Source organism: Gobius niger (assembly GCF_951799975.1).
Source record: "Gobius niger genome assembly, chromosome: 8".
Taxonomy (NCBI): domain Eukaryota; kingdom Metazoa; phylum Chordata; class Actinopteri; order Gobiiformes; family Gobiidae; genus Gobius; species Gobius niger.
The window spans coordinates 15,613,673-15,640,897 of record NC_136859.1 but is presented as its reverse complement, the minus strand read 5'-3'; the positions used below and the strand labels follow the sequence as shown (position 1 = coordinate 15,640,897).

At 42.6% G+C, this 27,225-nt stretch overlaps 1 protein-coding gene across 3 annotated transcripts in view; it reads right to left on the bottom strand.

The window, feature by feature from the left end:
• Positions 1-370: 370 nt before the first annotated feature.
• The window catches only part of hdac9b (histone deacetylase 9b), a 32,346-nt gene continuing 5,491 nt past the window's right edge, over positions 371-27,225 (bottom strand). The window contains exons 3-13 of one of the 3 annotated variants that reach the window (XM_079561784.1): positions 20,681-20,946; positions 13,591-13,832; positions 12,661-12,820; positions 11,971-12,103; positions 11,728-11,849; positions 6,551-6,682; positions 5,986-6,101; positions 4,802-4,924; positions 4,143-4,320; positions 3,566-3,780; positions 371-2,152 (exon numbers count right to left, since the gene is read on the bottom strand). In XM_079561784.1, the coding sequence (XP_079417910.1) occupies positions 1,841-2,152; positions 3,566-3,780; positions 4,143-4,320; positions 4,802-4,924; positions 5,986-6,101; positions 6,551-6,682; positions 11,728-11,849; positions 11,971-12,103; positions 12,661-12,820; positions 13,591-13,832; positions 20,681-20,789 (1,842 nt within the window). In that variant the 5' untranslated portion in view covers positions 20,790-20,946 and the 3' untranslated portion in view covers positions 371-1,840. Of the gene's footprint in view, positions 2,153-3,565; positions 3,781-4,142; positions 4,321-4,801; positions 4,925-5,985; positions 6,102-6,550; positions 6,683-11,727; positions 11,850-11,970; positions 12,104-12,660; positions 12,821-13,590; positions 13,833-20,680; positions 21,284-27,225 lie in introns of those variants that run through there. The other 2 variants (XM_079561785.1, XM_079561783.1) reach the window with 2 other exon arrangements.

Genomic DNA, 27,225 nt, shown 5'->3' with positions numbered 1-27,225 from the left:
GTCCCTGTGAAATCTGAGATGTACAGTACCGTGCAGAAGTATGACAGGTTTTTAGAAAGTCTTTGGACTATGAAAAGTGGATAAATCCCGATAAACAGATGAAAATCTAAAAGTGTAGAGGATTTTGACCACTGCCAAAGACCAGATTAACTTTTAATAAAGTAAGAGAGATCCTGCGCCCAGTTTTCAAATTTAATCAAATTTAAGCTTCTGTAATAAGTAATCCAATAAACTGTTTTTGAAAGTGAGAGAATATAGAGTAGTTTGCTGAAGATTTCATGAAATTTTCCCTTGACAAATACTTTTTTATTTTTCTACTCACTAAAACCATAATTAGGCTGAATCGAGAAAATAATGGAGGGACAAGAACTAGGAGGAAAACAAACTTTATTTAAAAAAGGAAGGTTTATCACACAAAGGCAAATGAAAAAGAAGAAGAAATGCAAACGTCTAAGAACAGACCACAAACCCCTGTCCCGCCTCCAGCTGCACCCCTCCACTGGCACCAGAGGGGTTCCTGTTACAACCAAATCAAAAAGAGCCAAAAAACAAGCGTCGTATTGTTCTGAATGTGTTTACTCACACTACATCACATTGAAGAGCGGACGATTGGAGGGTACAGCATCAAGATGAACAGTTTGGATTTTCCACATGACTCAAACACAGGACCTCGCACTAACAGTTCTCTTAAACATTGAGTCGACGAAATACAAATGAAACAAGATTCAACTATGCAATACAATTGACTGATCACTTTAAGACAGGTTTTACATGTTTCAAATGGGCACTTTGAGAGGAATCAGGCTCGACAAACAAAACAAAAGAAAAAAAGAAAAAAAAGAGGAGCCAACCAGGGTTTTTATTGAAGTAACATCAAACCTGTGTGTTGAGGTAAGCATGCCACTTGGGAATACTCAGGAAGCGATTGCCTTTAAAAAGGACTCCCTTAACCATATCCCCACTCACTTTGTAATTCGCCTTGACAGTAAATCAATTCTCAAGCCTGGCCCCTTGGACTCCTCCAACCCGAGGTCCTCCTTTCTCAACATTCCTGCACACATGAATCACTGCAGCTCCTGGCTTCTAGAAGGCATTTCCTGCCCGGCCCTCCTTCTCTCTCTCCTGACTCCTCTGCTGAAAAGTTGGGCAGGAGCCCGACAGAGCTTTGATTTGGACCCAGAGGGGACTAGGGAGGAGAGCCAGGGCCAAAAGCAAAAGCCCACTGCGGGACAAGGAGTGACACAGAGATTTGGGACTTGTTTGGAAGATGCCTTCACACCCAAGTCCAGGATTTAGTGCTTTATCCACTAATATGCAATATCAGCAGCAAAAACCCACTCCAATGGCATTATTCTGCCACTCAGAAGGTCCTGAGGGTGCGTCCGTTTGGGTTTAAGTACATTCTCTCTTGGACAGATGTTCGTTATTTCAACCTCGACACCAGTTCATACTGAACGTCTCTCAAACCATAGTGTTCTCTTCTGTATTGATTACACACTGGGCTGAACAGCAATTATTTCAATTATTTATGGCAAAATGTACAGAATTTGTGAGATTGAAGCTGTACAGCCGTTCCACCATCACTTTAGTATTGTCTACATCCACAGTATCACTATATACACATGCAACTTTCCTCGGAGTGGACTCTAGATGAGCAAAGCAGCATAAAAAAGAATGTCTTCAGTATATTTACACAGAGGTGAGATGTTTAATCACAACACACAGGTCATAGACATGGTTGAGTCCAGAGTGGCTGAGTAGGTCGAGAGGAGCTGGCCAACAGTGACATGCTGTGTGTGTTATTGGTCTCTGAATGTACGAGCGTGTTCGCCTCTTCCCTTTAGATCATGGCTCTTATCACCAGCCTGCCATTGACCTGGTGCAGATAGGAGCTCTGCTCAGGCTCTAGGCCTTCATCCTCACTGTCAGCTGGTTCCTCTTTGACCTTGATGACCCCGAAGTGAACGTCTGGCTGCTCTGCGCTGGAGCCACTGCTGCTGCTGCTCAGCGTGTGCTTCCGGATGACGCCTCCAGGGGGCAGCCTGTCCTCCTGCATGAGCTCGTACTGCTCCCTTTGCTCCTCCTGCTCTTCCTCAGACTCCTGCAGGTGTGTGCTGGGCTGACGTAACTGCTCAATGGACTTGGATAACAGCTGCAAAACACATTGAGCCTCTGTTAATGATGATATCCACTGCGTAGGTCTGCACAAACCAAATATTTTATGGCAACATAGTGCACGAGAGTGACATCTGACTATTTATACGGTGAAGACTGAAAGATAAAATGATCAATTATGAGCTCTGATTCAAAATTACCCCAATGAATACAACATATATTAAGATATAATTTTCTTTAGTGTCATCTCCGGTTTTTGCAACTTTGTGGCCACTAGGGGGCTCCACTAATTGAGCTCAAACGTGACAGTTGGTGGCTGGACATAAATACGTCTGAGCCATAAGGAATTAACCTCCTTAGAAATACTTTAGTAAACATAGTTCATGCTCTTCTTTAAGTTCTTAAGCGGCTGTAAATTACCATTAGTGCCCCCTACTGTTACAGACAGAGCAAGCATTTCAAAACAACCGCAGACAAGAAACCTCAGCGAGGAAATTAATTAGGGCAATGTTTCAGAGCCTCCTCTCAGTAAACACTGAGGGCTCATCCCTGATTAGGGGCCATTTATAACCTCTACTTAAAGAGGCTTTAGCTGCGATCTCATTGGCCTGGGCCCTGGCCAGGATGTCGCTCATTAATGTACAGTTTTTAAACCAATGTACAGAAATAACAACAGATTTTTCACACTGATTCACAAATGATCATTGTTTCTTTGGCACAGCGCATGTTCATGAACACAACTGAGACTCCTACATATAAACGCACCATTGGGAAACCAGACCACCTGGAGGAAACCTTCGTAGTCGTGGGGAGAACATACAAACTCCACACAGAAAAGCCAAGGCCTTTTGCCCCGGGATGAACCCGGGACCTTCTGACTGTGAGGCAAAGTGCTAAGCACAGGTTAAGGCCTTGTCCATTTAGGTTTTTGGGTTAAATGCTCTTGTTCTCAGGCCTGTCTGCGGCGTAGCTCTGGGACACATCAGTCGTGCGCAAACACAATGCTGCCTTTCACTGTGTCTGCCACCACACACTCGTCCCTCAGCAGAATAATTACTCTCTGTGTAAAGCGAGGTCACCTCGGCCAGCACACAGAAACACAAATATTGGCACAGAGGAACAAAATGTATTCGGAGTCCTTTTCCTTCATTTGAACTTTGGTGAATTGAATTTCACAGCGTTAGCATGAGAACAGCACTGATGCCTTAAGCTATGATAACAGCATTAGTGCAGGGGAAGCATTTCTTCCCTATTTGAAGTCAGTCTGACCCTCTTTACTTTGCAAAAATAACAATTTTTTAGGGAAGGCACATACTAAAACTGAAACCTTAAACTTGGGTCCTCACATTTGCTTTCACAAATGTTAAAAATAGATGACATTTATGACTGAATTAGACTCCCTACAGTGACAAAACCACAGGGATCATACACCATTATGAAACCAGTGTACCTTGTTTATATGGATCTGCTGCTGGTACTGCTTCTGCCTTTCCAGAAAGTGTTGGTGTTGCTGTTGGATGACCAGTTGGGCCAGAGTGTTCTGGGGCAGCGGCGCAGACTGGGTGCGGTTCAGGGGGCGATGTTTGGGGAGTTTGGGCCTGGTGCTGGACGGGCGCTCCTTCATGGCCAGAGGGGACTGAGGCAGAGAGGACATGGAGCCAGGACCTACACAAAGACAATCATATTAAATCAATTTGCATTCATTTTATGTATTGGATTATATATTATGTAAATTGGATTGTGGTTATTTAGAACATCCAGTACATAGGACCTGACCTGACCTAACGCTGGAATGTCCTGTTTGGAAAAGTTCCTATATCTTGGCACCCATTTTTACAAAATAAGAGTGGGAAATTGCTAAAGTGTATTGAGTAACTATATTTTTGTACCGGTATATACAATTGCAATGCCTTCTTCACAATTGAATTCAGAATTTCAAGTTACTGCAGAGGTGTAGAAACCCATAAAGTTTCAGGGTAAAAGAATCTTTAAAAAAATGGATAATACGGAGTGTTGCTGCCGTGTACCTGAGGAGAGCATCTTCTGTTGCCTCATCTGCTCCTTCTGCAGCAGATGCTGTAGCAGAGCCTGGTGACTGGGGCTCACTTTGGACTCAAGGCCTGAGTGAAGGGGCACCGGGCCCAGCAGGTGTCCGGGCAGTCCGTACTTGATCTCTGTCGATCGGTCTTTCAAACCCATCGCAGCCTGAAATAATGAAAAATACCATTAATAATTCATATTTCATTGTTCTAGGCACAGATTTAAGATTGTCACATGTTTGGGCACTCGATATGTGGATAAAGATGAATGAGAGCCTTCACAAACATAAGGATAAAGATGGATTTAAAAGAAATATTACAAATATTTTTGGAGAAAGTGTAGCTGCTGAACACGCATCTGAATGTGCTGTCTTATCAGGAAACTAGATTTAGCTTTTTAAAAACTGTAATAAATGAAGAACTAGGGAAAAATGGGCAGATCTGGTTTCATACACTTAAATAAAACAGACAAAAGATAAGATAAGATAAGATATAAGATAGGACTTTATTGATCTCACATTGGAGAAATGCACTTGTTACATCAGCTCTCAACAAACAGTCAGCTCCCTGAGCACTTTCTGTGCATTAAAACCGTCACGATGGGCTCGTTTGGGTTCGCTGATGATGTGGGTAGACATTGTACTTACACTAATGGGTGAGGATCCATTGGAAAGGCCCAGGGAGATGTTGGGTAATGAAGGAGAGGTGTATAAACTCAGCATTGAGACAGAGCCCTCTGGTCGGAACAGTCTTGGTTGTGAAGGCCATCGCTGCATCAAACATGAAAGACAAAAAAGCAAATAAGCAAACTAAAAGAATAAGATTAGATGAGATTAAGATGAGGCTGACGGATGAAGAAATGTCTCTAGATACGATTTTAAAAGGCAACAAGAACAGTGATAAAAGCTTTAATGTTCTATGAAGAACAACATGCCTCCTGATTGAGATCGCGTGATGCTGATGCGAGGAATGAAAACATCAAAAAACGCTTCCACTTCAAAGAGAAGCATTGATAGAGACTGAAAGATACTAAACATTGCTTAGTGTCCCCAGTTAGAGCCTATGGGGCTGTTAGTGCTCCCCGAGCTGCTCTGCACTGGGGCACACTTCCTGTACCCAGCTGAGCCACGCACCAGCATGTGGTTGGGGAACAGCCATGTTTATCCTTCCAACCCCTACCACTGCTCAGTGACCTGTATGTGGATATCCGGCCTATATTTGACCCCAGGGACCAGTTCCCTCTGAAAAAGGATACCTAATGTAACAGTGCACAAACACGTCTTGCTTTTGCTACAGGCATGAGGTCCACATGCAGCCAGTGGCTTTCATGAGAGCTTTAGCTTAGGCGGCTACAATAGCAATCCGGCCTGTTTGTGTTGTTAGCGAGTGAGTGTCTTTGGCTACCAGCGCCTGGGATATCAATTAAAGCGCACAGTTTGCCTGCCTCCCCAAAGCCCCAACCCCTCGCCCCATGTCAGGTCGGCTCTCCCCTCTCCGAGTCACTGGAGGTCCCTGAGAGAGTAAACAACGGTACTTGAAGGAAAACACAGCTGCACTCCTAAACATTGTTGAGAGATGTGTCATATCTGCCACCCGAAAACACGGCGCAGAGAACAATTGGTCCAAAGAAAGCCACAAACTGAAGCATGACTATATGGCCTCAGACTAACTGAAACAAAGTACAATTTTTAATCATTAAAACGATTTTATCTGTGTTGTTCGCCCATCAGGATTTTGTTTCCGTTACCGGGTTGACTCTTATTTGTTCGGCAAAGAGTTGACCACAAATAACACGGCATTTAGTTGGTGTAATTAAGGTTGGAAGAATTACCTCAGTTTTTGTGGTCGTGGGCAGAGAAGAGGGTCCATTCTCAGCCCCCAAGGCACTGGAGGCACCGATGGGTGAGCTGGGACCTGAGCCAGGGGCACTGTTTGTGGGTGTTGAATCTAAAAAAAACATAGACAATATATGCATAGTCACACAATCTCACAGCAGCGCACACATAATGGTGAAACCGTATTACACATGGGGATTGAATCCACACGGGGGGAGGGACTGGCCCCCCATTTCCCAAGGAAATATCTGAGGTCATATAATAGTGTTAAATGTGTGTGTTCTGGTAACTGTTAAGGCGTTTTCACCCAGTACCAAAGTGTTCCAGTAATTTCTGAGTCACAAATTAACCAACTCAACTGATAGCTTTCTGTGACATCGCCTGAAGAGGGTAAAGTTTTCGGTGAAATAATGGATTAGTTAAATAAACAACAACTTTTGTCAGTGCACCAAATATAACTGGCTAAAGCTGGAATGTTAATTTGATTTAATCTACATGCTGTTAATGTGTGTCAACTGAAACAAGTCCTCAATAGAGAGAACCTATGAATAGTAAACATACCCATAATCTCTAGTGCTCTCTTCTTGTATGGGGTCATGATGTTGCTGTCTCTCCGCTTCAGCATAGGGCTGCTCCTCCGCTCCGCTACTTTCTGCTTCAGCCTCGATCGTACCTTCAGGTTTGGCTCGGAGGCTGCAAGGAAAAACAAACAAAGCTGGGTTTTTATGGAGTCATGTAGCGTGAGTGTCATAAACATTATTACCGAAAGAGTAAATCACAAACAAAAGAATCTGAATGAGAAGTAAAAAGCAATAAAGCAATTGGAAGTAAGCAGTGTTGTCAGGTCGTCGGTGCAATGAATTTAGTTTTGAGTTAAATTCATAGCAGGTTTCATAAATGAGTTGAGTCGGGATCGGGCCCACTTCCACCTCATCTGGACCAAATTAGGTCGAGCAACACACCAGCTCTAAGTGAAATAGTCCGCTACCTGCCGCCCGGGTGACCACAGTCTGATACAGTAGCAACAGTTAAACTAACACAAAAACATGGCAGATGTTTCAAGCTTGCCCTGCGCCCGCCTTTCGGCCTAATGCACAACAGAGCGATCCCAAAACTCTGGCCGAAACATGTGCACGCCAGCTCGCACTCACAAATCAAGTCCATTGCTGTTGATAGACGACTGGTGTGAGCCGTCTTGCGAAAACATGAAGCTCTTTTACGTTGGCATTAACAGCTGGCACTAATAACACCTGCAATGTACAGTTTCCCTCCAGATATCTCTTTGTGTGTTTTATTTATTCTTATTTGAACTCGTGCGGCTCGGCACAGTTAAGCAGCGCAGAGATTGACTGTAATGAAAGATTAACATGACAGAAAGATAATAACCTTCACAGACCGAAACCCAAACAAAAAGCTTTGCTCGTTCAAAATCAACTAAATGCAACACCACATTAATCAATTTTAATCAAGGTCTCAGCTTCCCCAATGTGCGTCAGTCTATTCTTTGTGACAGTGGCTCAGTGGGTCAGCCACATTTGGACTTTCTTTCAGCCTTTGGATAAAGCAGCGCTGACACAAATACAAATGAATACATAAGCTACTCTATTGACTGGGAGCCGAGCCGAAGTCTGTACCCAAGTTATGTAAACCTGTTACACAATGGCCAACCTGCTTGAAATATTTAGCTCCGATCAATAATTAAAAGAGTCTTTTATGTGATTTGTAGAACACACAGCGGTAAGATATGGCGTTATGACGTGGGTGCGCTGCGGGGAAAACAGAGCCGTGATAGGGGCACTCAGGCAGGGGGCCAGATGCAGATGCTATTTCTGGCTTTTGTCAAAAGCAGCAATACCCTATTCTATAATACGTGGCGCAGCCCTCTAATCCAGGGGGTGCGAGGTGGATGAGAGCGAGGAAGAGAGGAAGGCAGCAGGCAGGAGAGATAAATGCAGAGAAAACACTGTAGGGAGTCGTATGAATCTGTTGCCTTGATTGCTTTCTATTTTTACACGCCGCTGCCACCAAGCTACGCATCCCAATTGGTCGCCACGGGAACACCAGACCGCAGCATGAGGACAAACACTTTCTCACTGGTGTCTGTGGAAAAAGCTCCCCGAGAGAACAGTGCAACAGGCGGCAATGATGGCGGCACACAGAGTATATACGAGCCAAATCCAGGGTCACTCCACTCCAACTCCTCGCTTTAAGAAAATATACAGAATGCCTGCTCTGCCGTGCGCTCATAAATCAAGCTGCTTATTATATTTGAAAGAGGTGCTGCGGGGCCCGTGCTTTGCAAGTAAATGGGTTACACTATCTTCATATAATCAGAATTTTAAGCATCCTATCACCAAAAGGGCCGGTGTCCATTACAGGCTGGACCTGGACAGATGGGTTTGGGAGAATAACTAAACAAAGGGAATGGTAGAAGTAAAGTACATTCTTAGAGCAAATAAAGTTACAAATCCATGCAAACAATTGGCTTTTTAAACATTAATGACACCAAAATAATTCTACTTTAGCTGTACACTTGTTCGCTTTTATTACAGAATGGGGTTTTTGTGGGGGGATTATTATAAGACTTCCGCGCACCTGCTGAACGTACATTTTTGGTAAGTGGGTCAACGCCATGCAGGCTAGGTGTTGCACTTCTTAGTGTTAAGCTGCAACTATTTTTTGCCACAGACTACTTTGTGTCATGAGTCTCCAATCCAGTCTATTCTGGTCCAAGGAAGTGAAACAAAGAGGATATCAGCGTACCAAGAAAACAGGTTGGCCAAGTAAAAAGAGGCCACTTGGGTAATTGTGTATTGAGGACAATGAACTTTGAATGGATAGAATGGGTGTTGTAGTTTATACACACTTACATATACGCATATATGTACACACTAGTGTATACTTGTTTTACTAAAGTACTAAATATCAATCCCCGGCCGGCTGGGGACTTTTTGTGTGGAGTTGGTTTGTTCTCCTGCGCCTGCGTAGGTTTCCCCTTAGTACTCCGGTTTCTACCACCGCTAAAAACAGGTACACTAGGCCAGAACTAATGAGAGTGTCATGTGTGTTCATTAACGTGCACTGTCCTGACCAAATAAACAAATAATAATAATAACAATACAAATTCAACACATTGCATGCACATAAACATTTATTTTATTTCATTTGACCTTTATTTATCCAGGATAGTCCCACTGAGATAAAGAATCTCTTTTTCAGGGGCGTCATGCTCACAAGCAGAGGCTTCTCTCTCCCAAAAGTAAGGTGTTTTTGTGTCTTTTTTCCTTTGAATTGTGGTGTTTTAAGCCTCGGAATGTTTGTGGGATGTTTTTGTGGTGTTTTGTCGCGCCTTTCTGGACTGGAGAGCACAGTTTTTGCTAGACATGAGCAGAACTACATTTTTAAATGAAAACAAAGTGCGTCATGAAAAGTTATGGGGACATCATCTGTTCCAGATCTCAACAACCACAAGTGGAGTGATAGAAAACAGAGGAGAGTAAACAGAGGAGATATCTGAGCCAGACCAGGCTAATCCACACAAGCCTCCTGTCCTACTGTAGTAGAGGCCATCATACGCTCTTTAATAGCTGGTCAACACTCTTCTCTGTGACTGTGGCTCAACAATGATCTGGACAGGAGCAATTTGACCAGCTTTCCTGTGGCAGAGTGGACAGGGTTATCAGCTCTGTCAGGTGTGAGATGGTGGGAGATACCTCATCATCTCACAACCCCTTCAGTCCTGCCTAAGAGAGAAGACTGCGGAGTGTCTATCACTGACAGGTCCAACTGACTGGCTGTAAGGAAGCTGAACTCTCTTTCCCTCCCCCTGTACATATGAGTTTGACATTACTCTATTGTTCTATTGTCTTTTTTTCATCAATGTCAATCATGTGGTAAATTCACAACAAAACTCATTGTATTGAATTGTATTATCATTTAACTAAAGCTATCTGCTTCTTCTGAGAATTCACAATTCACTATGATTGGTTTAATCCACATGCCACTCACCGAGTTTGGAAGACACATACAAATAAGTTGCTGCATGTGGGATTAGTATACACAATGTGTGTGTGAGTTGCATTAGTAAACAGAAAAGCACTGACAAAAACAATCTTTCCAAAATGGAAAATTACAATTTGATATTTTATATTACCAAAGCGTTACCCACTGAAGTAGATACATTTCTAGGCAGATGTTTTGCTGTAGACCCCCAGAAGTGCAAGTTAAAATGATTAAAAACCCTAATATTCCTCTGTCACTTGACCTGTGCCTCATAAAGACGCCGCCAGGCCCTTCAGGCTGCATGAGTCTGCGGGGCATCTACTCTCAAGTCATCTCCACTTCATTTGGAGAGTGCTATCCTTTCTTAAACAAACAGAGCTGTCGAGGTCCATCCTGCCTGTGTGCCAGTCTTAGCAGCACAGCACCTGCCAATCAGCCGGCAGTGACAGCACGGGCCCTTGCAAACAACAGCACCTTTGTGAACGCCCCCTCCCCTCCTCGCGTGCCAAGCCCTCCGTGGACTTTAATGAAGACAGACAGGAAGTGGGGGAGGAAGCCAGGCACAGGAAATGACCACATATAGATTCAGGAATTCAAAGGGCAAAGGAAGTATAGCATTATCAGTGTCGAGGAGCTATAGGCCTAGAGAGATGACTGAATGAAAGCATGAACATGTGATGAAAGGCAGAGGAAACTGAAATTATACCCCTAAGCTATTTGTGCAAATGTCTTTTAAGTATTTATGATCTGAGACAAACAATGTATCCATAATGCCTCTGTTATTTCTGAAGACTGCCCATCACACTGGAGAGACACCTTGTTATACTAACCTGATTTGTCCCACATATGTATATATATTTGCAAAGCACTTTTCTCTGACTCAAACCTTGACTTCAGCCTCTAATCTGCACTCCAGCAACACACTGGCTTATTTTCACCAAGGTAATTTCTTTGCCTGAGTGCTAAATTGCATTTATACACAACATGACAGGTCTGTAGTTAAATAACTCAGCACTTGTAATTGTTTTTCGATCTAATTAAAAGAGACACACAAGGGGAAAGGTGCATAATATAATTTGGTGACCTCATTGCCAAATTATGAAGTTTGGGGCTTGGCTTGTGTTCATGCAAAACTGAAAAGGTAGAATTTTTCTTATTTGTGTAGCTAACCCCCTAAAAGAGTTCTCAGACTTTAAACTAACAAACCTCAGGCACTTTTCGGAGTGTTTAGACAGGTAATTTAAAAAGCCCTGAGAAATGTTTATTACGTCCACTTTTTTTATGCAGTACACGGAGGCAAAATATTATGCGCACACCAACTGTGGGTAGTTATCGGGTAACTCAAACAGAAATATATATGTGGGGGTGAGTGTTGTGTCGTGTGCCAGTCTTTGGGGAGGTTTAATGAAGAGCCGCAGGGTAATGAACTGGAGGTCAAAGGTTGCTCTGAGCCTGACTGATGTCATTAGCAGGTCAGCACCGACCCCAGGAAGCTCTGTGTGGTGCAGCGAGCCTTCAGTCAGGCATCTCAATTTTAAACCTTCATTTGTTGTGTTAAAAAAAAAAAAAGTTTTATTATGTTTTGTGGTATCTAACTACTGATTCAAATGGTGACCTTAGTCATTCCCCAGATGTGATAATGAATATTTTCTATACATATGTGTCTATTTCAGGACATATGGTGTTGTATGTCCTTGCGGTGTGTGGGGTATTTTTATATATAGAAAGGAGCAAACCTGTCTTTCTCAAGGGGAAGTCGTCCTTGCTCTCGATGGGCGATGGCAGCGTGTACTGGCAGGTGGGGGATGTGCCGCCCAGAGGTGGGGAGCTTTGGTCTAGGGATGTGTGATGAGAGGACCTGGACACATACAATAAAATAAGCTTTAACTATTTCAGTGAAAATCACACAAAATATTAATTGACAATATAATTCTGTTGTGGTCTAAGTACAAGTTCAGCCTAAATGAGTGATTACTTACATGTACCACAGTTTTGGGTGCTGGATGAATGAGTGGCTGCCTCCATTCGTCACAGGCTCCTTTGCAGATTTATTCAACAGAAACTCTTGGAGTTTCTGTTTCACCTCTGTACTAGCAACTGCACCTGTGAGACCAGCAGATTCAAACAGAGAGATTGGGGTTACCCTAGGGTGGACAAATGTCACAATTACATTTGTAATTTGATCATATTCCTCTTTGCATAGAGAACCTCTTCACTTCTCAGATTCCTGTCCTAACTTCAGCTCTATCTCATGAAGAAACATCGCCCCCTTGTGGTGTATTTGTCTGTATATTTTGGGCTTTTGTAGTGGGACTGCAGTGAGATGTTCTTTCCCACTGGGGGATTACAGTTGCAGAACACAGTTTCAAATTACCCAGCCTGACAAAGTCATAAATCTTTTCTATTATTAGCTATAAGGTAAAAACAGAACGAAACACTATACACAAAGTTATTTTCATCATCTATTAAGAGACAGTTTTTCTTTCTCGCCCTAAACGGCACCGAGCAAAGTATTTTACAACTCCTTTACCATCTTAAACGGTTATATTTCAGATGAATAAATAAATAAATAAGATTTATGGCAGCCATGACATTGATCAGTTAAAAGCTTGTCCAGTTCATAATTGGTTAGTTTAACAGTGAGCATGTGAAATAGCGTTGAGCCTTACTCTCTCTGGAGCGCTCCTTGGCCCTCAGGCTCAGGGCGGACACGTGCGTCTCGCGGCGGTGGCGCTCCTGCTCCTTTTCCTGCTGGTTTTGCTGCTCCAGACGACGCTCCTTCTCCGCCAGCTCCTGCTGCTGCTTCATGGATTGCAGCTCCTGCTGGAGCTATGCACAGGACAGGGCAGAGAGGGTGCAACATGAAACAAAATGAAACCCTTTACTTGACTTTAAAGTAGTTTACTTTTCTTTCTGCAATCTACTGCTCACTTAGTTTATCTGCAGTGGAGCATGCTGTTCTAATCTTGACAACACACTTTCCTACAATGGACTTAGCTCTGAAAGTGCCTGCAAAACTGCTAAATGAGTAATTAAAAACAATAGATATCATTATGTCACTATGTACTGTATGTGACATGGTAAATGGTCTCAACTTATATAGCGCTTTTCCACCTACATTAGGCACTCAAAGCGCTTTACAACAAGGATCCACTCACCCATTCATACTCTCATTCATACACCAATGTACGCAGACACTGGGGGCAATGTGGGTGAAGTGTCTTGCCCAAGGACACAACGACAATGTGCACTTTCAGGAGGTGGGATTCGAACCCCTGACCTTCCGATCATGAGACGACCCGCTCTACCATCTGCGCCACTGTCGCCATCATCTAAAAACTAGATGTAGTATATTTTTTAGGTATCTTTTCTCTTTTGTTGACAAATGATGATAATCCTATCTGCTCTTGTTGGTCTTCTCCATGGATCTGTGTATCTCTACATATACACTAAACTGTATGTCCATGTATGTCCATGTGCCTCAGTGCGACTGTGAGATGCTCCTGTAGCTGTGTCACTGGTACTGGTTGTCAGAAATATCTCTGCATATTATAAATGTGTAGCATCTTTGTGTATCTGTGTATGTATCTCAGTGATACCTTGAGGTGCTCCTGCAGTTGTGCTTGGTGCTGACGGCTCAGCTTCTCATGCTGCTTCTGAAACTCGCTGATGAGGAGCTGCTTCTGTATCTGCTGCTGCTTCTGGATTAGGAGCAGCTCCTGCTGCAGCTGCCGCTCCCACAAACTTGGGTCTGAGCCAGGGCCCAACATCCTCAGCTCTGTGCGCAGGTCCAGGGGCGACAGGGGCTCCACTGACAACGGGATGTCCGTCTTTATGTCCACTGTGGCACAGAGAGAAAGCGCGGTCATTCAAACAACAGAACTACAGGAAGACACATGGAGACAAGACCAGCTACAGGAGTGAGATTGTTGTGCACCAGAGTGTGACCAGCACCAAGACCCTGAGAGTGCACATCACAGTGAACATATCCTTAATGTCCACAAACACTGCATCATTGGCCAAGAAAGTCAGAAAGTCTCGGCCCCATGATGTTCACCTTCTACAGAGGAACAAATGAAAGCCTCCTGACTAGCTATATCACTGTGTGGTACGGAGCCGGCACTGCCTCCTACTGTAAGAGCCTCCAGCGCATAGTGAGAGCAGCTGAGAAGATCATCGTGCACCTCTCTTCTCCATTCAGGACATTTACACTATCCGCCTCAGAGACCACCTTCAGATCCTTCAGAAACCTGCAATTATGATCTCTCTAAAAACAAACAAGAGCCACCACATCCTCCAAGAGAGTCCACTGGGAAAACCCAAGCACACCCAATCAACATCTGGCACAAAATGTCAACTCTGTCCTTAGAACTATGTTTGGGAAATAAATACAGTACAAGAGGCTGAAGACTAGGCCAGACAATAAACTTTGGCCCCTGAGTCTGGACCTATGAGTGATGCACTGAGCAGAGGGGTTTATTCCCTCTGTAAAAAAATACATTAATCTTTTGACAAGTGCATCCATTATAAGTAATTGTGAGAAACAAAGTGAGAGGGCATCCCTTTGCTCTTCGGGTTCTATATATAGCAGTGCACCAGAGAAAATCGATTGCTGTTAAAGTACATGAAAGACGAGGCTACTGTGTCTTCCTATTCTACAGAGATTATTACTGACTGGGCAATAGCGTTGAGCCGTGATGTTGAGCTGCATGTTCTACTGCTGAGTGTAGATATATCTAAATTAAACCCAACTAATTGCATTATGGGTAGGTTTGACAATCGGCTTCACTTCAACACCGACGTAGAATTGCAATAAAACGACATTCAAGAAGGAAAAGGGAACACTTAGTCCAGACAGTCTTATTTTCTGATCCATTTTAAGACCAGAGAAATATTCAAAAAAGCTACTTAAGATTCCTGTATCTGATTCATTTATAGCTTTATACTTCTCAAGGGTTTTAACACACTTGTCACTACACCGTTTTCAAGACACAATTATAGTTTTATTCATTTGTAAGTCATTGAAACTCTGTAAAAACGGTTGAGTGCCCTTCATGTTACTGTGCTGTGCGGTCTCCTGTCAATTGCCAGCGCGTTCTGCCCTAAAGCCTGTTTTTCATAGCCACCATTCCATGTGTATGCCGTACTGATGATTATAAATAGCAACATAAAAGCAAGTGGCGCAATTCTGGTCTGTGACAACCCCCACACCCTCTCCCTCTCTCCCTCTCTCTCTCCCCGGTCTCTGCTAGCCACCCTAACTTGCCGCTACCATGACAACGCCTGCTACGTAATTATGTCTCCTCATCCCGCACATATCCAGTCTCGCTGCGTGTCATCTCCTGCCTACAGTGGCACATGTTGTCTCTTATATCAGTTCTTATATAAGGCAGAAGGAGTCCCCCAACAGAGGTAGACAAGAGAGTCACAAAAGCACGCTGGCGCCGAGTCTGAAAATAGAGGAACAGAAGAAAGCTGACATTTTTTGAGATGTTCAAAGGGGTAGAAAAGGTAGTCCTGCGCTCTGATTCTTTGTGCACGCTAAAATAAGCTCCTATTGAACAACAGGGGAGAACGGGCACCTGTGGAACGGACTCTTCCTCCTGACAGATCATATTAATCTTCGCCTGCAAGTAGTTTGACAAAGGACTATTTTCGCGTACAGGGAGGAAACTGGTGAACCATACAGCCAGACAGCCATGATTTCGGCTAATGGACCTAAATATAGATGGAAAAAAAAAGGGAAAAAAAAACACCTGCTCCCGGGGAGAATTCACCACTGTGATAACTAATTAATCTCATATTTCATTCTGTGCCCTGGCTGTGAGTGGCATTAAAGAGCCGCTCTTTGATGGGGGCACCTCGCTGAGACCGCCACCGGTGAAACGCAGCGGTTGAGAGCAGGACGGGGAAAAGGGTGAGGGCGCAGAGAGGAGGGGGCCAAGGGTGAGAGCTTAAGGCACCTTTGATAGCTGAGGCCCTAGAGACAACCACAACATGTGCCCGGGCCTATTATTATAGAAGGTTGGCCCTGTCCAAAAGAGTGACAATACAGCGCACGCATAATAAAGCCCTGAAGGTGCGTGCACTATATTTGGATCTCTGTGTGGAAAGAAATAAAATACGTCGCTCTCTTCCCAAACACCGCAGCAGAACTGAAATATCCACACTTCTGATTTACTGTCACATAAAATGTATTTTAAGTGGAGTGCACCCGTCCGCCACCTCAATATGAAATCTATGCCTTGTGTATGGTAAAAAAAAAAAAAGAGGAGGAGAATACGGAACCACCACCAGTAACTAGGGCTAAATATACATGCTTTTCTGAGCAGTTGCTTAATATAGACAATGTGAGAAAGACTGTCACAGTTGTGAGGGTCGCCTGCTCAATTTAACCTGGGCAAAAATAAAGGTGCTGCCCAGCTTTTATGTAACTTTCAGACTACTTTGGAAAAATGTAAGAATTGCAAGAAAAAGTATGTTCCATCTCAAAATCATATAGAACATTATATCAAAATGAAAATCAAATCATTGAATTAATAATACATTTACTTGTATTTTTCAAGTACTTGTAAAGCTTAAACTTTAAATGATCCCAATATCAGTAACGACTGATTGTTATTGTAAGTCTTTTCTTAGATTGTACTGAAGAGAAAGTGCACAGAGGTGTCTCCAGGCATGGGTCAGCCAGAGATTTATGAATGACAGCTCCCAAATTTGTTTTTAGCACCAGGGGGAGACGAGTACTTTGCCCCATGCCCACATTCCTCTGTGTGGAGATCCTGCCAAAGGAGAGAAAGGGTTGAGGGGGGGTAGTGTTTGACTCACTCATGTGACTCATGCAGACCTGCTGTGGCTACACTCCCGCTGCAGTAGCATTGCGAGCCAGCATCACCAAAGTGTTTATTTCGATCAGCGATATGCCTCTCATTAGCTCTGCCGGCGACTGCGGCGACAATCACAGCCTTAATTTGAGACGGTGGATCAGTGTCTGTTTTTTGCCTCAAGCCACATTCACACACATCGCCAACGGCACTAGCATCACATGAGACCAAGATGTAACATGTATATTTAGTCACTGCACGTGTGATAGTTCAGCTATAACACTTTGAGACATTAGCGCCTACACCACATTAGCAAAATATCAGAGAGCTGACAATGTGTAGGACACATTAGTAAAGAAGAGAGGGGTCTAAGGGTCACGTAGAAGATGTAAATCTTTATAAATGCACCTTATGGGGAGGGATGGTGCCACAATTTGTTAATCAAAGATGTAACTGCAACATGAGAAACAAGCCAGTGGACAAGCTCATTCAAATAGCTGTCCAAGGAAACACTCTAAGTAGATTAGTTTCTTCTTCATCCAAGTTAAGATATGTTATTTTTTTTATGTGTGATCAAAATGTTTTCGTAATTATCCGATCACCATCATCAGTATGAAAACGCAGACTGGAATCCTCTAAGCTTTTAAACACAAGTGCAGGTGACGCCCCATTGGCCACACTGGTCCAGCTGACATTTTATATTGTCTTTAACTGTCCAAGGAAATCCAATGCACATCATTACATGTATTGAAGCAGGTGATTTAATGGGGTGAATTTAGAGGAAAGACCAAGGCGGAACAATAGAACTGATTCATTACATTTATCTATCATCATCTATCCTCTTATAAGAGTTTGCAGAGTAAAGAGAAGAAAAAGACTGTTTAGAGAAAGTACATTCAGTTCAGTACAAAACTCGTCTATGTTTATGGTGCTGCATGAAGCCTTAGCCTGTAGCTAACCTGCTGCTTCCTATTTGACCTCATAAATTCTATCACACAACAATGGCAAACCGTGTACTGACTTCACGTGTATTACTGCAGAACAACTTGTTCCCCATAGACTGTGATGTCTGTTTCAAGGGTTTTTATTCAGTGTGATGGTGACCACAGCTCATCAATTATCAGTGTATATATTAACTATGACGCACGAAAGTGTTTGGTACATAACAGCACACAGTGTTTACTCTTTATACATGTTGTATGTTCTGTGGGGTTAAAGCGCCTGTGGAGAAGGCTGCAGATCTATATTCCCTGTCTGACAGTATAAATAGAAGCAGAGATAGAGGAGATGTTTGAGGGCAAAAATAAGCTGATGCTGGGGACTGCAATGTGGCGCTGGATCTCTCATTAAGTGCCTGTTATTTTGAGCAGCTGGCATGTCTAAAGCAGGAAACAGGTCTTTATTTTTAAGACTCGGGCTCGTCCTTGTTGCAGCTGAAAGGGAGCTGTAGTTTCAGACTGTTTGTTAACAAAGAGGGCTCACTGTGAACGAGTCACCGGTCATGTACTGCCATTAGATCTTACGCCTCACTAAACAATGGAGTGTTTGTTTCAGGAGTAATCTTCATGGATGCAAAAAGAAGATAATTTGTAGAAGATTTTTTTCTCATATGTGGCCCAGTAAACATTTATATATCAAACCTCTTGCATCTTACTTTAATATTGAACGCGCAAAAAGAGAAGTACTGTCTGTATGACTAGCTTTAGTTCAGTGAATGACTAGACGGACACCAGATTATGCCCCGCCTAAGGCCCAAAGTAACTGCAGTAAGCTCCAGTCCCTGTGACCTGATATAAGATTAAGCACTTGGAAGCAAAATGGTGCGTCTGTTTTTGTGGGCTTTGTGATCATTATTTTACCCTATGTGGACTAATAACTAAGTAATGCAATTACTAGAGCAAATGATTTGGCTATGTTTAAATCCATGTAACTTTTCACTTCATAAAAAGATTAAATGCCTTTCTTGCTACAGGTGTCTTTATTGTTGAAAATACCTAAAAAAATAAATAAACATGTGTCTTCCCTGTGACCTGGCACGCCTCTCCTCAGACCTGACTTGACTCCTCAGACTGGGAGCGAGACATCCCCGGCTCTGACCACAGCGTCAGAGAGTTCATCTTTTGAATTTGTTTTTGTTTATCTTTTTTATTCATTTGAGATGAAATGCAAGGAACACAAACAGAAACAGCAACACTGCTTAGCTTATATGTATCTCAAGATGTCTGGAGTCTTTTTAAGTCTTGACCTTAATGCCACAGATCACGACAACAACAACAATCCTCTTGTTCAGAAATGTACAGACTGAGCTACACTGCCCTACTTATAAGTAAACTAGAGTACGTGCGTGTAAGTAGTAATAAGGCTTTTCCAAGAAACAGTGGCTGGCTCTGAACTCATGCCTAATATCATTGCAAATGACAACTGTGAGTTCCCAACGATTTGTTTATACCATGTCCCCATTGGCAATGAGCCCTTCACAGGGATACGAGATGCAGATGAGAGGACTTGAAAGCCACAGTGCCATTACTGTCTGAAAGAAGTGTGTGGCTTTCATTCAATTTTACATGAAAAAATTCCCATTACAGATGTTTATGAGCAAACAATCCCTAGTGTTTTGGCCATAATCAATCAATAAAGGATTCTCTCTTTTTTTTTGGTGGCCTTTTATAAAAAATGTCAAGAACTTTGCAAATGAACCACTTCAATAACATGTTGATGAAGGCTGTCTGCTATGGCAACAGAATCGAAATGACAACCAGCGCGCACAAAGGAAGCGGTATTTTAGGCCCGGTAATATTAGTCACTGTCAACTGACTTACTATAAACTGGAAAGGACAAATTAGACTGACAAACAGCAGAATGAGCCTCTATAAATATCTGTTCCAAACCACTGTTATAGCGAGACGCGCCAAGATGGAATGATAACGCACACATGCCTAATCTTAGCAGGCTAATGCCATAAGCTGAAAATAACTCACCTAAGAATAGCTGACCCACAGAATACGCAAGAAGCCTCGATTCACAGTGCACTTCTCTTTATCTGTTGTTTAGCCCATAGAAAAGTGTATGGTCCAGTTTCTGTCGTGGCTCAACAAAGGGACAATGTCTCCACAATGTCTTGTTATTTATTACGGTAAATACCCTAAATTTAGCTTGTCCTGTAAACAAAACTGTTTTGAAAGAAAGGGTCAAGGGGCAGTACACATTTTCACTGTCAGCCCTCATATGACTACTTTCTGCTTGAACACTTTCCGAGAAATCCACATGACAGTGTGTTCACTTTATACAATAGGCCCTCTAATGACTATTAACAGCTTTATCAATCGCCGGTAACAAAAAACCCAACCAAATAAAGTATGACTCATGTTTAGTCAATAACAGTGCCTAGTCATTCGTCAGTCTGATGTCACCCACTTTCAATGCATTTCCAAAATAGCCTGAACAATGAGTTACTGTTGTGATACCGTAAGACTATCCACTATTGGTTTCTGTGAGAGTTTTTTTTTTTGTGCCTGCTTCTTGAAAAGTGACGGAAAGCCTTTGCACGACATGCGCGCAACATCCCTTTAAGTGAAGCTCTGCGCGAACACACTACTTTAGGTGTCAAACGCAACACTCGGCAGTAGCCAAACACATTAAACTGACGAGAACAGAGCTGGTAAACATCACAGTAAATACCTTGAAACAGGGGGGGGAAAGTGCCAGTTCCAACCACGCTGCTGCCACTGCTGCTGCCTCTGAGGAGCTTTGAGTTGGGAATGGGAGAGTCCAAAGAGTTGAGAGGGAGAGAGAGGAGACTGACAGGATGGAGAAGGATGTCCGCCTGCCCTAAGTCTACCCGAGTGTGTGCGTTTGTTTTCCTCACCTGAGTTGTTCACGTTGTGCATCTTGCTGATGAGGCTCTGCTGGTGGTGGTGGTGTCCGACGTCTGTTGTGGAGAAACTCGACTCGCTCTCGTAAATCGTCTGCAGCATACTCCACTCAGCGCTCAGGTCTTCATCGCAAGCCGGAGTGTTGCTTCCTGTCACCAAAAAGAGCCTCCCCTTCCCTTCAGCCACTCTCTGGGGAAGCGACCAAGACAACAGCCGGCTGTCTCTCTCTCTCTTGCTCTCACAACCTCCTCCTTACTCACTAAAGGGAGAGAGAGGGAGGGAAAATAACACTCTTGCCTCAAAACACACACAGAAAAGTCCACCTCTGAGCAGCAGCAAAAGATCTGAGTTGCGAGAGGGAAAGCCGCGCGGCGTGGACTGAGCGAGACTCGGGAGCGCTATAATGCCAAAGCCAGGGGAGGGGAGCGGAGCGTTCATTTGCATGTGAATCAACAACTGCGTGGCCCCACAGGTGACAGAAATAGAACAATGGCCAGCCCTGGCTAAAAATAGGTCAGGCGAGGCGCGGGGATTGGAGCAGCATTGATGCGTTTAAAAATACCCCACCAAACACAGCTGTCTTCTTCTGCTGCTGCTGCCGCTTCTGCCAGTAGGCATGTCTCCTGACTCCAATGCACCCCATATACACCCACATGAAGGCTTGGTTTCTCTCCACTGTGTGCTTTTGACTTGTTGAACCAGTCTTTCACACATTTCTATTTATATCCTTCTTCCCGGGTACAAAGATTCACCTTGATGTATCTAAAAGAGGAGCATGTAAAGGCAAAGGCTGTGAAGCGGTGTGTGATTCACAAATTGCAGAAATAGCAAAGCAGTGTACCTGATATTTTCTCAACACATTTTACACACCTTTCAATCCTGTCATTATTTTTTAGCATCACAAACCTTCTCCATGCCAAATGAGACAGATGTTTAAGTGTTTTAAATGGCTGAAACGTTTCACCTCACAAGTGTGCAGCAAAAGGTTTAGTGCAAATCCAGGGCAGTGATGTTACCCAGGAAGCATGCTTTCCAGCTAGCCAACTGTACGATGTCATAACCACTTGATCACAATTACATAAGGCTCTCAAAGTGTGTCAAGAAGCTCTGCGGGGCCAGCTCGCACCATTTCCTTGAAACCTTGGATCTGCAAAACATAAACAAGACAAAAGAGAGAGAGAGAGAAATGTCTTTGCCTTGATGCTGCAGCCTGGACCTCCAAGTCAATTCCAATGTCCTACCCGGCCGCTGATGCAGGGCTGGCTATCTGTGACCAAGCAAGTGTCTGTGCCTTTAAATTTTTCATCTTCCTTCATAATTTGACCTGTCCCCAAGCCAGGGGCGTGGAGCCAGCCAGCCAGCCAGTGTGGGCTATTTTTAGGCCCTGAGCTGCTTTGACGACTGGGCTACAGCGAGTCAAAAGGAGGAGGAGAGGGAGAAGGAGTTTTACTGTGTTGTTTCAGCTGGACAAACATTGAAACCCCTCATAGCTTTTATTATGGCACAAGGAAATACGCAACTTCTCTCCCCGTCCCTAACGCACAAGCCCAGCAAGACATCACTATTTACAGATGCCTTTTAATCCTCCTAAATATAAACGCAAATAAATAGGGTAATCTGGTTTGCGAAATCCCTACAGTGACAGACATTTTTATAGCTGAATTAGGGCTGCACAATTTGGAAAGACACATTCTTAATTTGTCTGTAAAGTACTGCAATTACATTTGCAGTGTTGACTCTACTAAAATCAGGATTCTGCTCACTTTGCACATTTTAAAATTGTCTAGAAGCATTAATATTTGAGAGGAGCTTGTGCATGAAGAGAAAAACAAGTACGAGAAACCCATGCATTTCAGAAGTTTGGAAAGTTATGCAATAAAGGGTTAGGAGATTTTGTACACGGAGATACTGGAGATGTTCAGAAATAAATTGATATTGTAAAAAAGAGATCACAATCAACTTGTAGACTGAACTACAGCTGCAGCAGCCGTACACTGTCATCGATCATAAAGGGAAGTAGGGCTGCCACAGTGGATGCTAATTAAAATGACAGTAATGTACAGGTGCAGTATAAAAAGGACTGCTCTATTGTGCAATTATAAGTTAGATGAAACAACATCGGAATATATGTTTCCATCTAACATTGTTTTCTTCTTCAAACAAATATATCAGAGTAGCTACAGGAACCCCAAAGTCAAATTTAATACCGAAGAGGCCTCAGGGCATCTTCGGGCGGCTTCAACAAAGGTGTAAAATTCTTCAACTTCTAGTTAGGAACCGGCAAACTTAGTCTTTCCCTATTTGGACCGACTCGTTTCATAGTTTAGTGATCAACAGACACTGAGGAGCAACTTTAAGCAGACCACACACGGCAAAAACGCATAGAGAGGGGAAAAAAGTAACCAATTAGAACATTTATATAATTTCACAATCAATTTATGCATAAAAGAAAAAAAGTCAATGTGAAAACAAAAATGTATAACTGTATAAAATGTATAAAATAAATCACTTCAAGATTTTTTCATACTTATTAAGGGTCTTTGGCAATTTTACTTATTATTGACTTTTAATACTTTTTAAGGCCCCACGGATACCCGCTATTTAGATAAATACCAAGTACATTTCAGATTCATTTTGAGGAATATCATCTTGATTAGTCAAAAAACTGGAGATTTTTTCATATAAAGTTGTTTTTACGATTTTACGCTTTTTTTCTGAAGAGTTAATAAACACATTTTGTTTAATTCTGTTGACATTTTATAGGTTTAAGTATTAGTATTACCAACCTGTTACTAAAGCTCTTTTAACGACAAAAAGTGATGAGAACCACATGTCTGAACTATAGAAATACTAACAATCATGTTTTCCTCTGGGTTCTTAAACAAAAAGGGGTTTACTGGGACAAGTTAGCACTGATTAACCTACACTTGTTATTTATAACTTGCTTCCTGAGGCTGAACGGAGATTGCGGGGTTGGAAATAGCTCCATCCAATAGCCAGGGTCCAGTAAACCTTCAATGTGGCCAGCCCATTATAGCTCATACTGCGTCACTGGCGGCCTTTGTCTACTTTAGTCCTATTAAAGCATTTAGGTGTGAACGTCAGTGTGCCTGCTGCCGGACTGCCACTCACAGAGATGTGTCCTCCAGGGCTGCACTGTCTGTCACCTCCCTCATATCAAACACAGCGGACGCGGCTAAGCTTTTTAATCACAAGTGGTAGGATCAAGTGGCACTCTTTAAATAGTTGGCGTTTTTAGTACTGAAAGAAAGGACAAGCTGAGCAATTTAACATGACAGCGGTTCTCAAACTTTGAATCAAGTACAAAAAACTCAAGTGGACAGTACTTTAGTTTTTAATCCTACTCTGGTTTGAGGATATTAGGTTTAGAGTTGGTTAGTCCGGTTTAGTTCACATTTTAGACTTGCTTTTGTCCAGGTTTATTCCTTGTTTAGCTAGGGTTTAGTTTGATTTACGCTGTATGCATGTATTTAGTTTTAGTTTTAATGTTGCTGGTAATGCTGCCAATCAATAATATACATTTTTACTTTATTTGGTAAAGCACTTAGAAATGCAGCATGAATAATTTATTTTCTCCCTGTATTCATGGCAACCACAATTACTATACTAGGTCACAATCATAGACCCAGCTCTGAAGCTTAATTACTAAAGTGTGGTCGCTTGTGGCACATTGAGCATAATGAAACTCAGCAGGAAAGCAGCGAACAGGACGAAATAAGCGAGCGGCTAAACATAACTGTGGCGACAGATTCTGTACACTGCTGCTGGTGGAAAAAAAACACTGCTCTTTAGGACTCCAGTGATCCAGCTACAAATTGGTCTGGTCCCATCTCAACCCGCTCATGCACATGTGGGTGGGAATGACTCACGGTGCTTTGTTATTGGGTATTAACTCAAAGCCTGAGTCCCAAGAGTGGCCTCTCTGCTCTTAATTGAACATGAAAATGATGATGTCAACATTTGAGCTGGAATACATTTGGTTTGTTATGCATAAAAGCCGATATATTTTGCATGGCTGTACAATAAATGTATAGTTTATGTACCATCAGCAAACACAAACATGTCTTGACTATCTGTCACACACACCTGCTGCGGTAGCATAATCGATCAGCCACCTCAACCTCTCTTTGTCTCTTCTTCACCACCACTGCTGAAGCTAAAAAGGCAACCACCATTGACAGAATTACTGATGTCTAAACACAAACAAGCAAAAGAGGGGTTCATCCTCCAGTTAGGCACTCCTGGCTAAGATACAGCAGCTGAACTACTTTGAGAATGCCTGATCTCAATGCAAGGTCGGGTCTGACTAGTATTGTTATGGGAGACTGTTTGGGAATATCGGGTGCTGTAAGAGGCTACAGTGGGAAGTGGAGGTTCAAATCCAGCTCTAACCAGTGCTGTTCTTGTGCACTTCATCAATTCCCTGATGAATGTGGTGTCTGAGAGTGATTTTTGAGTGTGGACAGTGAATGAAAATGTAAAAAGAGGGTCCACAGGCCGGCATTGGCTAAAGGAGGGGTCAAATGCAACAATTTTCCCTATCAAAGTCAACAAATCATACAGTATTCCTGCACCAAAGGTTTGTTCCTCCAATAACTCAAGTTGAAAAAATTACTACTATGGCCAATAAGAATTAGTTACAGTTTCTATTTTCATACCTTTATGTCCATCAGGATATTTAGCATGGCAAAAGAATACTGCATGCTTTTTTTTCCTCTGATATTGCACCGTCTTAATTGTTTGTCTTCCGTCCTGTGAATACATCGTTTCATCATGCCGCCTGGGACCACGCAGCGGATGTGATCAAGGCAGGTGCTGCTTTCTCCAGTCAGAAGAGACGGTGCTCCCCGGAGAAGCCTCTCAAACACAAACAAGCCACTCATGACGTAACTGCCCTACCCTCAGTCATGTGGCTCTTGGCCCCCAGTGACCACACAGCTCCAAGGACTGCCCGGGAACTGTAGGAAAATACCTCTCCGAAACTATCAACACCAGAAACAGAATAGGCTGCGTTCACTACATCTTAGAAATTGATTTCAGTGGTCAGGGGCCTATAACTCTATTGTTTAGTCACAGTACTAAAACATCAGACTAAAAATCCATATGTAATCTTTTTATGAGGAATCAGCTTGTTGCACAATGTGGCTACGCTAGTTCCTCTGAGCTGAAGCTGTGGGCGCTAGTACTTCCTGTCCGTATTCATTTCCATTAAGATTAGCTCAGACCAGTGAGTTCCTGGTAGAAATATTTCCATAGAGGAGACGTTTATGTTTGTAAGGATCAGTGAGTTTGTCTTGAAGCTAAAGGCTAATTTAACCTCCTAACTCCCGCCTGAACCGAGAGGATCTTTTTTCCTCACGTCATCAGATTTTTTTTTTCCATCATTTTTGTCACTTTTTTGTCATTTTTTGGTCACTTTTTTTTAAATTTTTTTCGTCAATTTTTTATCACATTTTTGTCACATTTTTGTAATTTTTTGGTCATTTTTTGGTAAATTTTTTGTCAATTTCTTGTCACATTTTATCACATTTTTGTAATTTTTTTGTAATTTTTTTGTAATTTTTTTTGTAATTTTTTTGTAATTTTTTTGTCACATTTTCGTCAATTATTTGTCCATTTCTTGTGACATTTTTGCCACATTTCCATCATTGTTTTCGTCGAGAAAATGTGCTCGGTTCAGGTGGGAGTTAAGGGGTTAATGCATTACACAATTTGAAATAATGCCTTTATATATATATATTTTTTTAATAGCCTTTAGCTTCAAGACAAACTATCAATCCTTCATGATCACAGGCGTCTCCGATCTGAACTCGTTACATCATGATTTGAACACAATAAATGATCATCTACCGGGAACTCACCGCCCACAACGTAATCTTTAGAAAATATGATTTTTATTCCAGGAAAAGAATACAGACAGGAAGTCCAGGCGCTCACACCTTCAGGTCAGAGGAACTAGCATAGCCACACCGTGCAACAAGCCAATTGGGTCCACAAACTTGCCCTGGTAATCTTCTGGCTAAACTAAAGCCCTCTCTACTGACAACAACACAACAATAATGTCACATAACACTTCCCACTAGTGCAATGTTTGGGGCCGGAGTTCATTTTTACTAACAGGGAAGACATTATTTCTTTATTTCATCATGATAGGCCCAAATATTTTCCAGATAGTAACAAGGTCACATCATAGGGATTTTGAAAATGTCATTTTGAAAGATCAATTTGATAACAGAGTTTATGGCTTGTTCTCCACCTTGATGAAAAAGTATTACCATTACCAAAGGTCAAAAGTCAACAAAATGGTGTCATGTTACTGAAACTCATAAATAAACTCATCAGAATGGTGACGTCATGTGAACGAAATGTGAGCTTCTTCATCAAACTAGAACAAAGCACATTGTTAAAGCGCTTTGTCCTGCTGTGCCGACTTGTTCCTGCTAAAAGTTTAGATAAAGTTTTGTCACATCAAAAAGCCCATTTTCCCTTTACCTTGTGGTTAGCCTCGTAAAAGCAC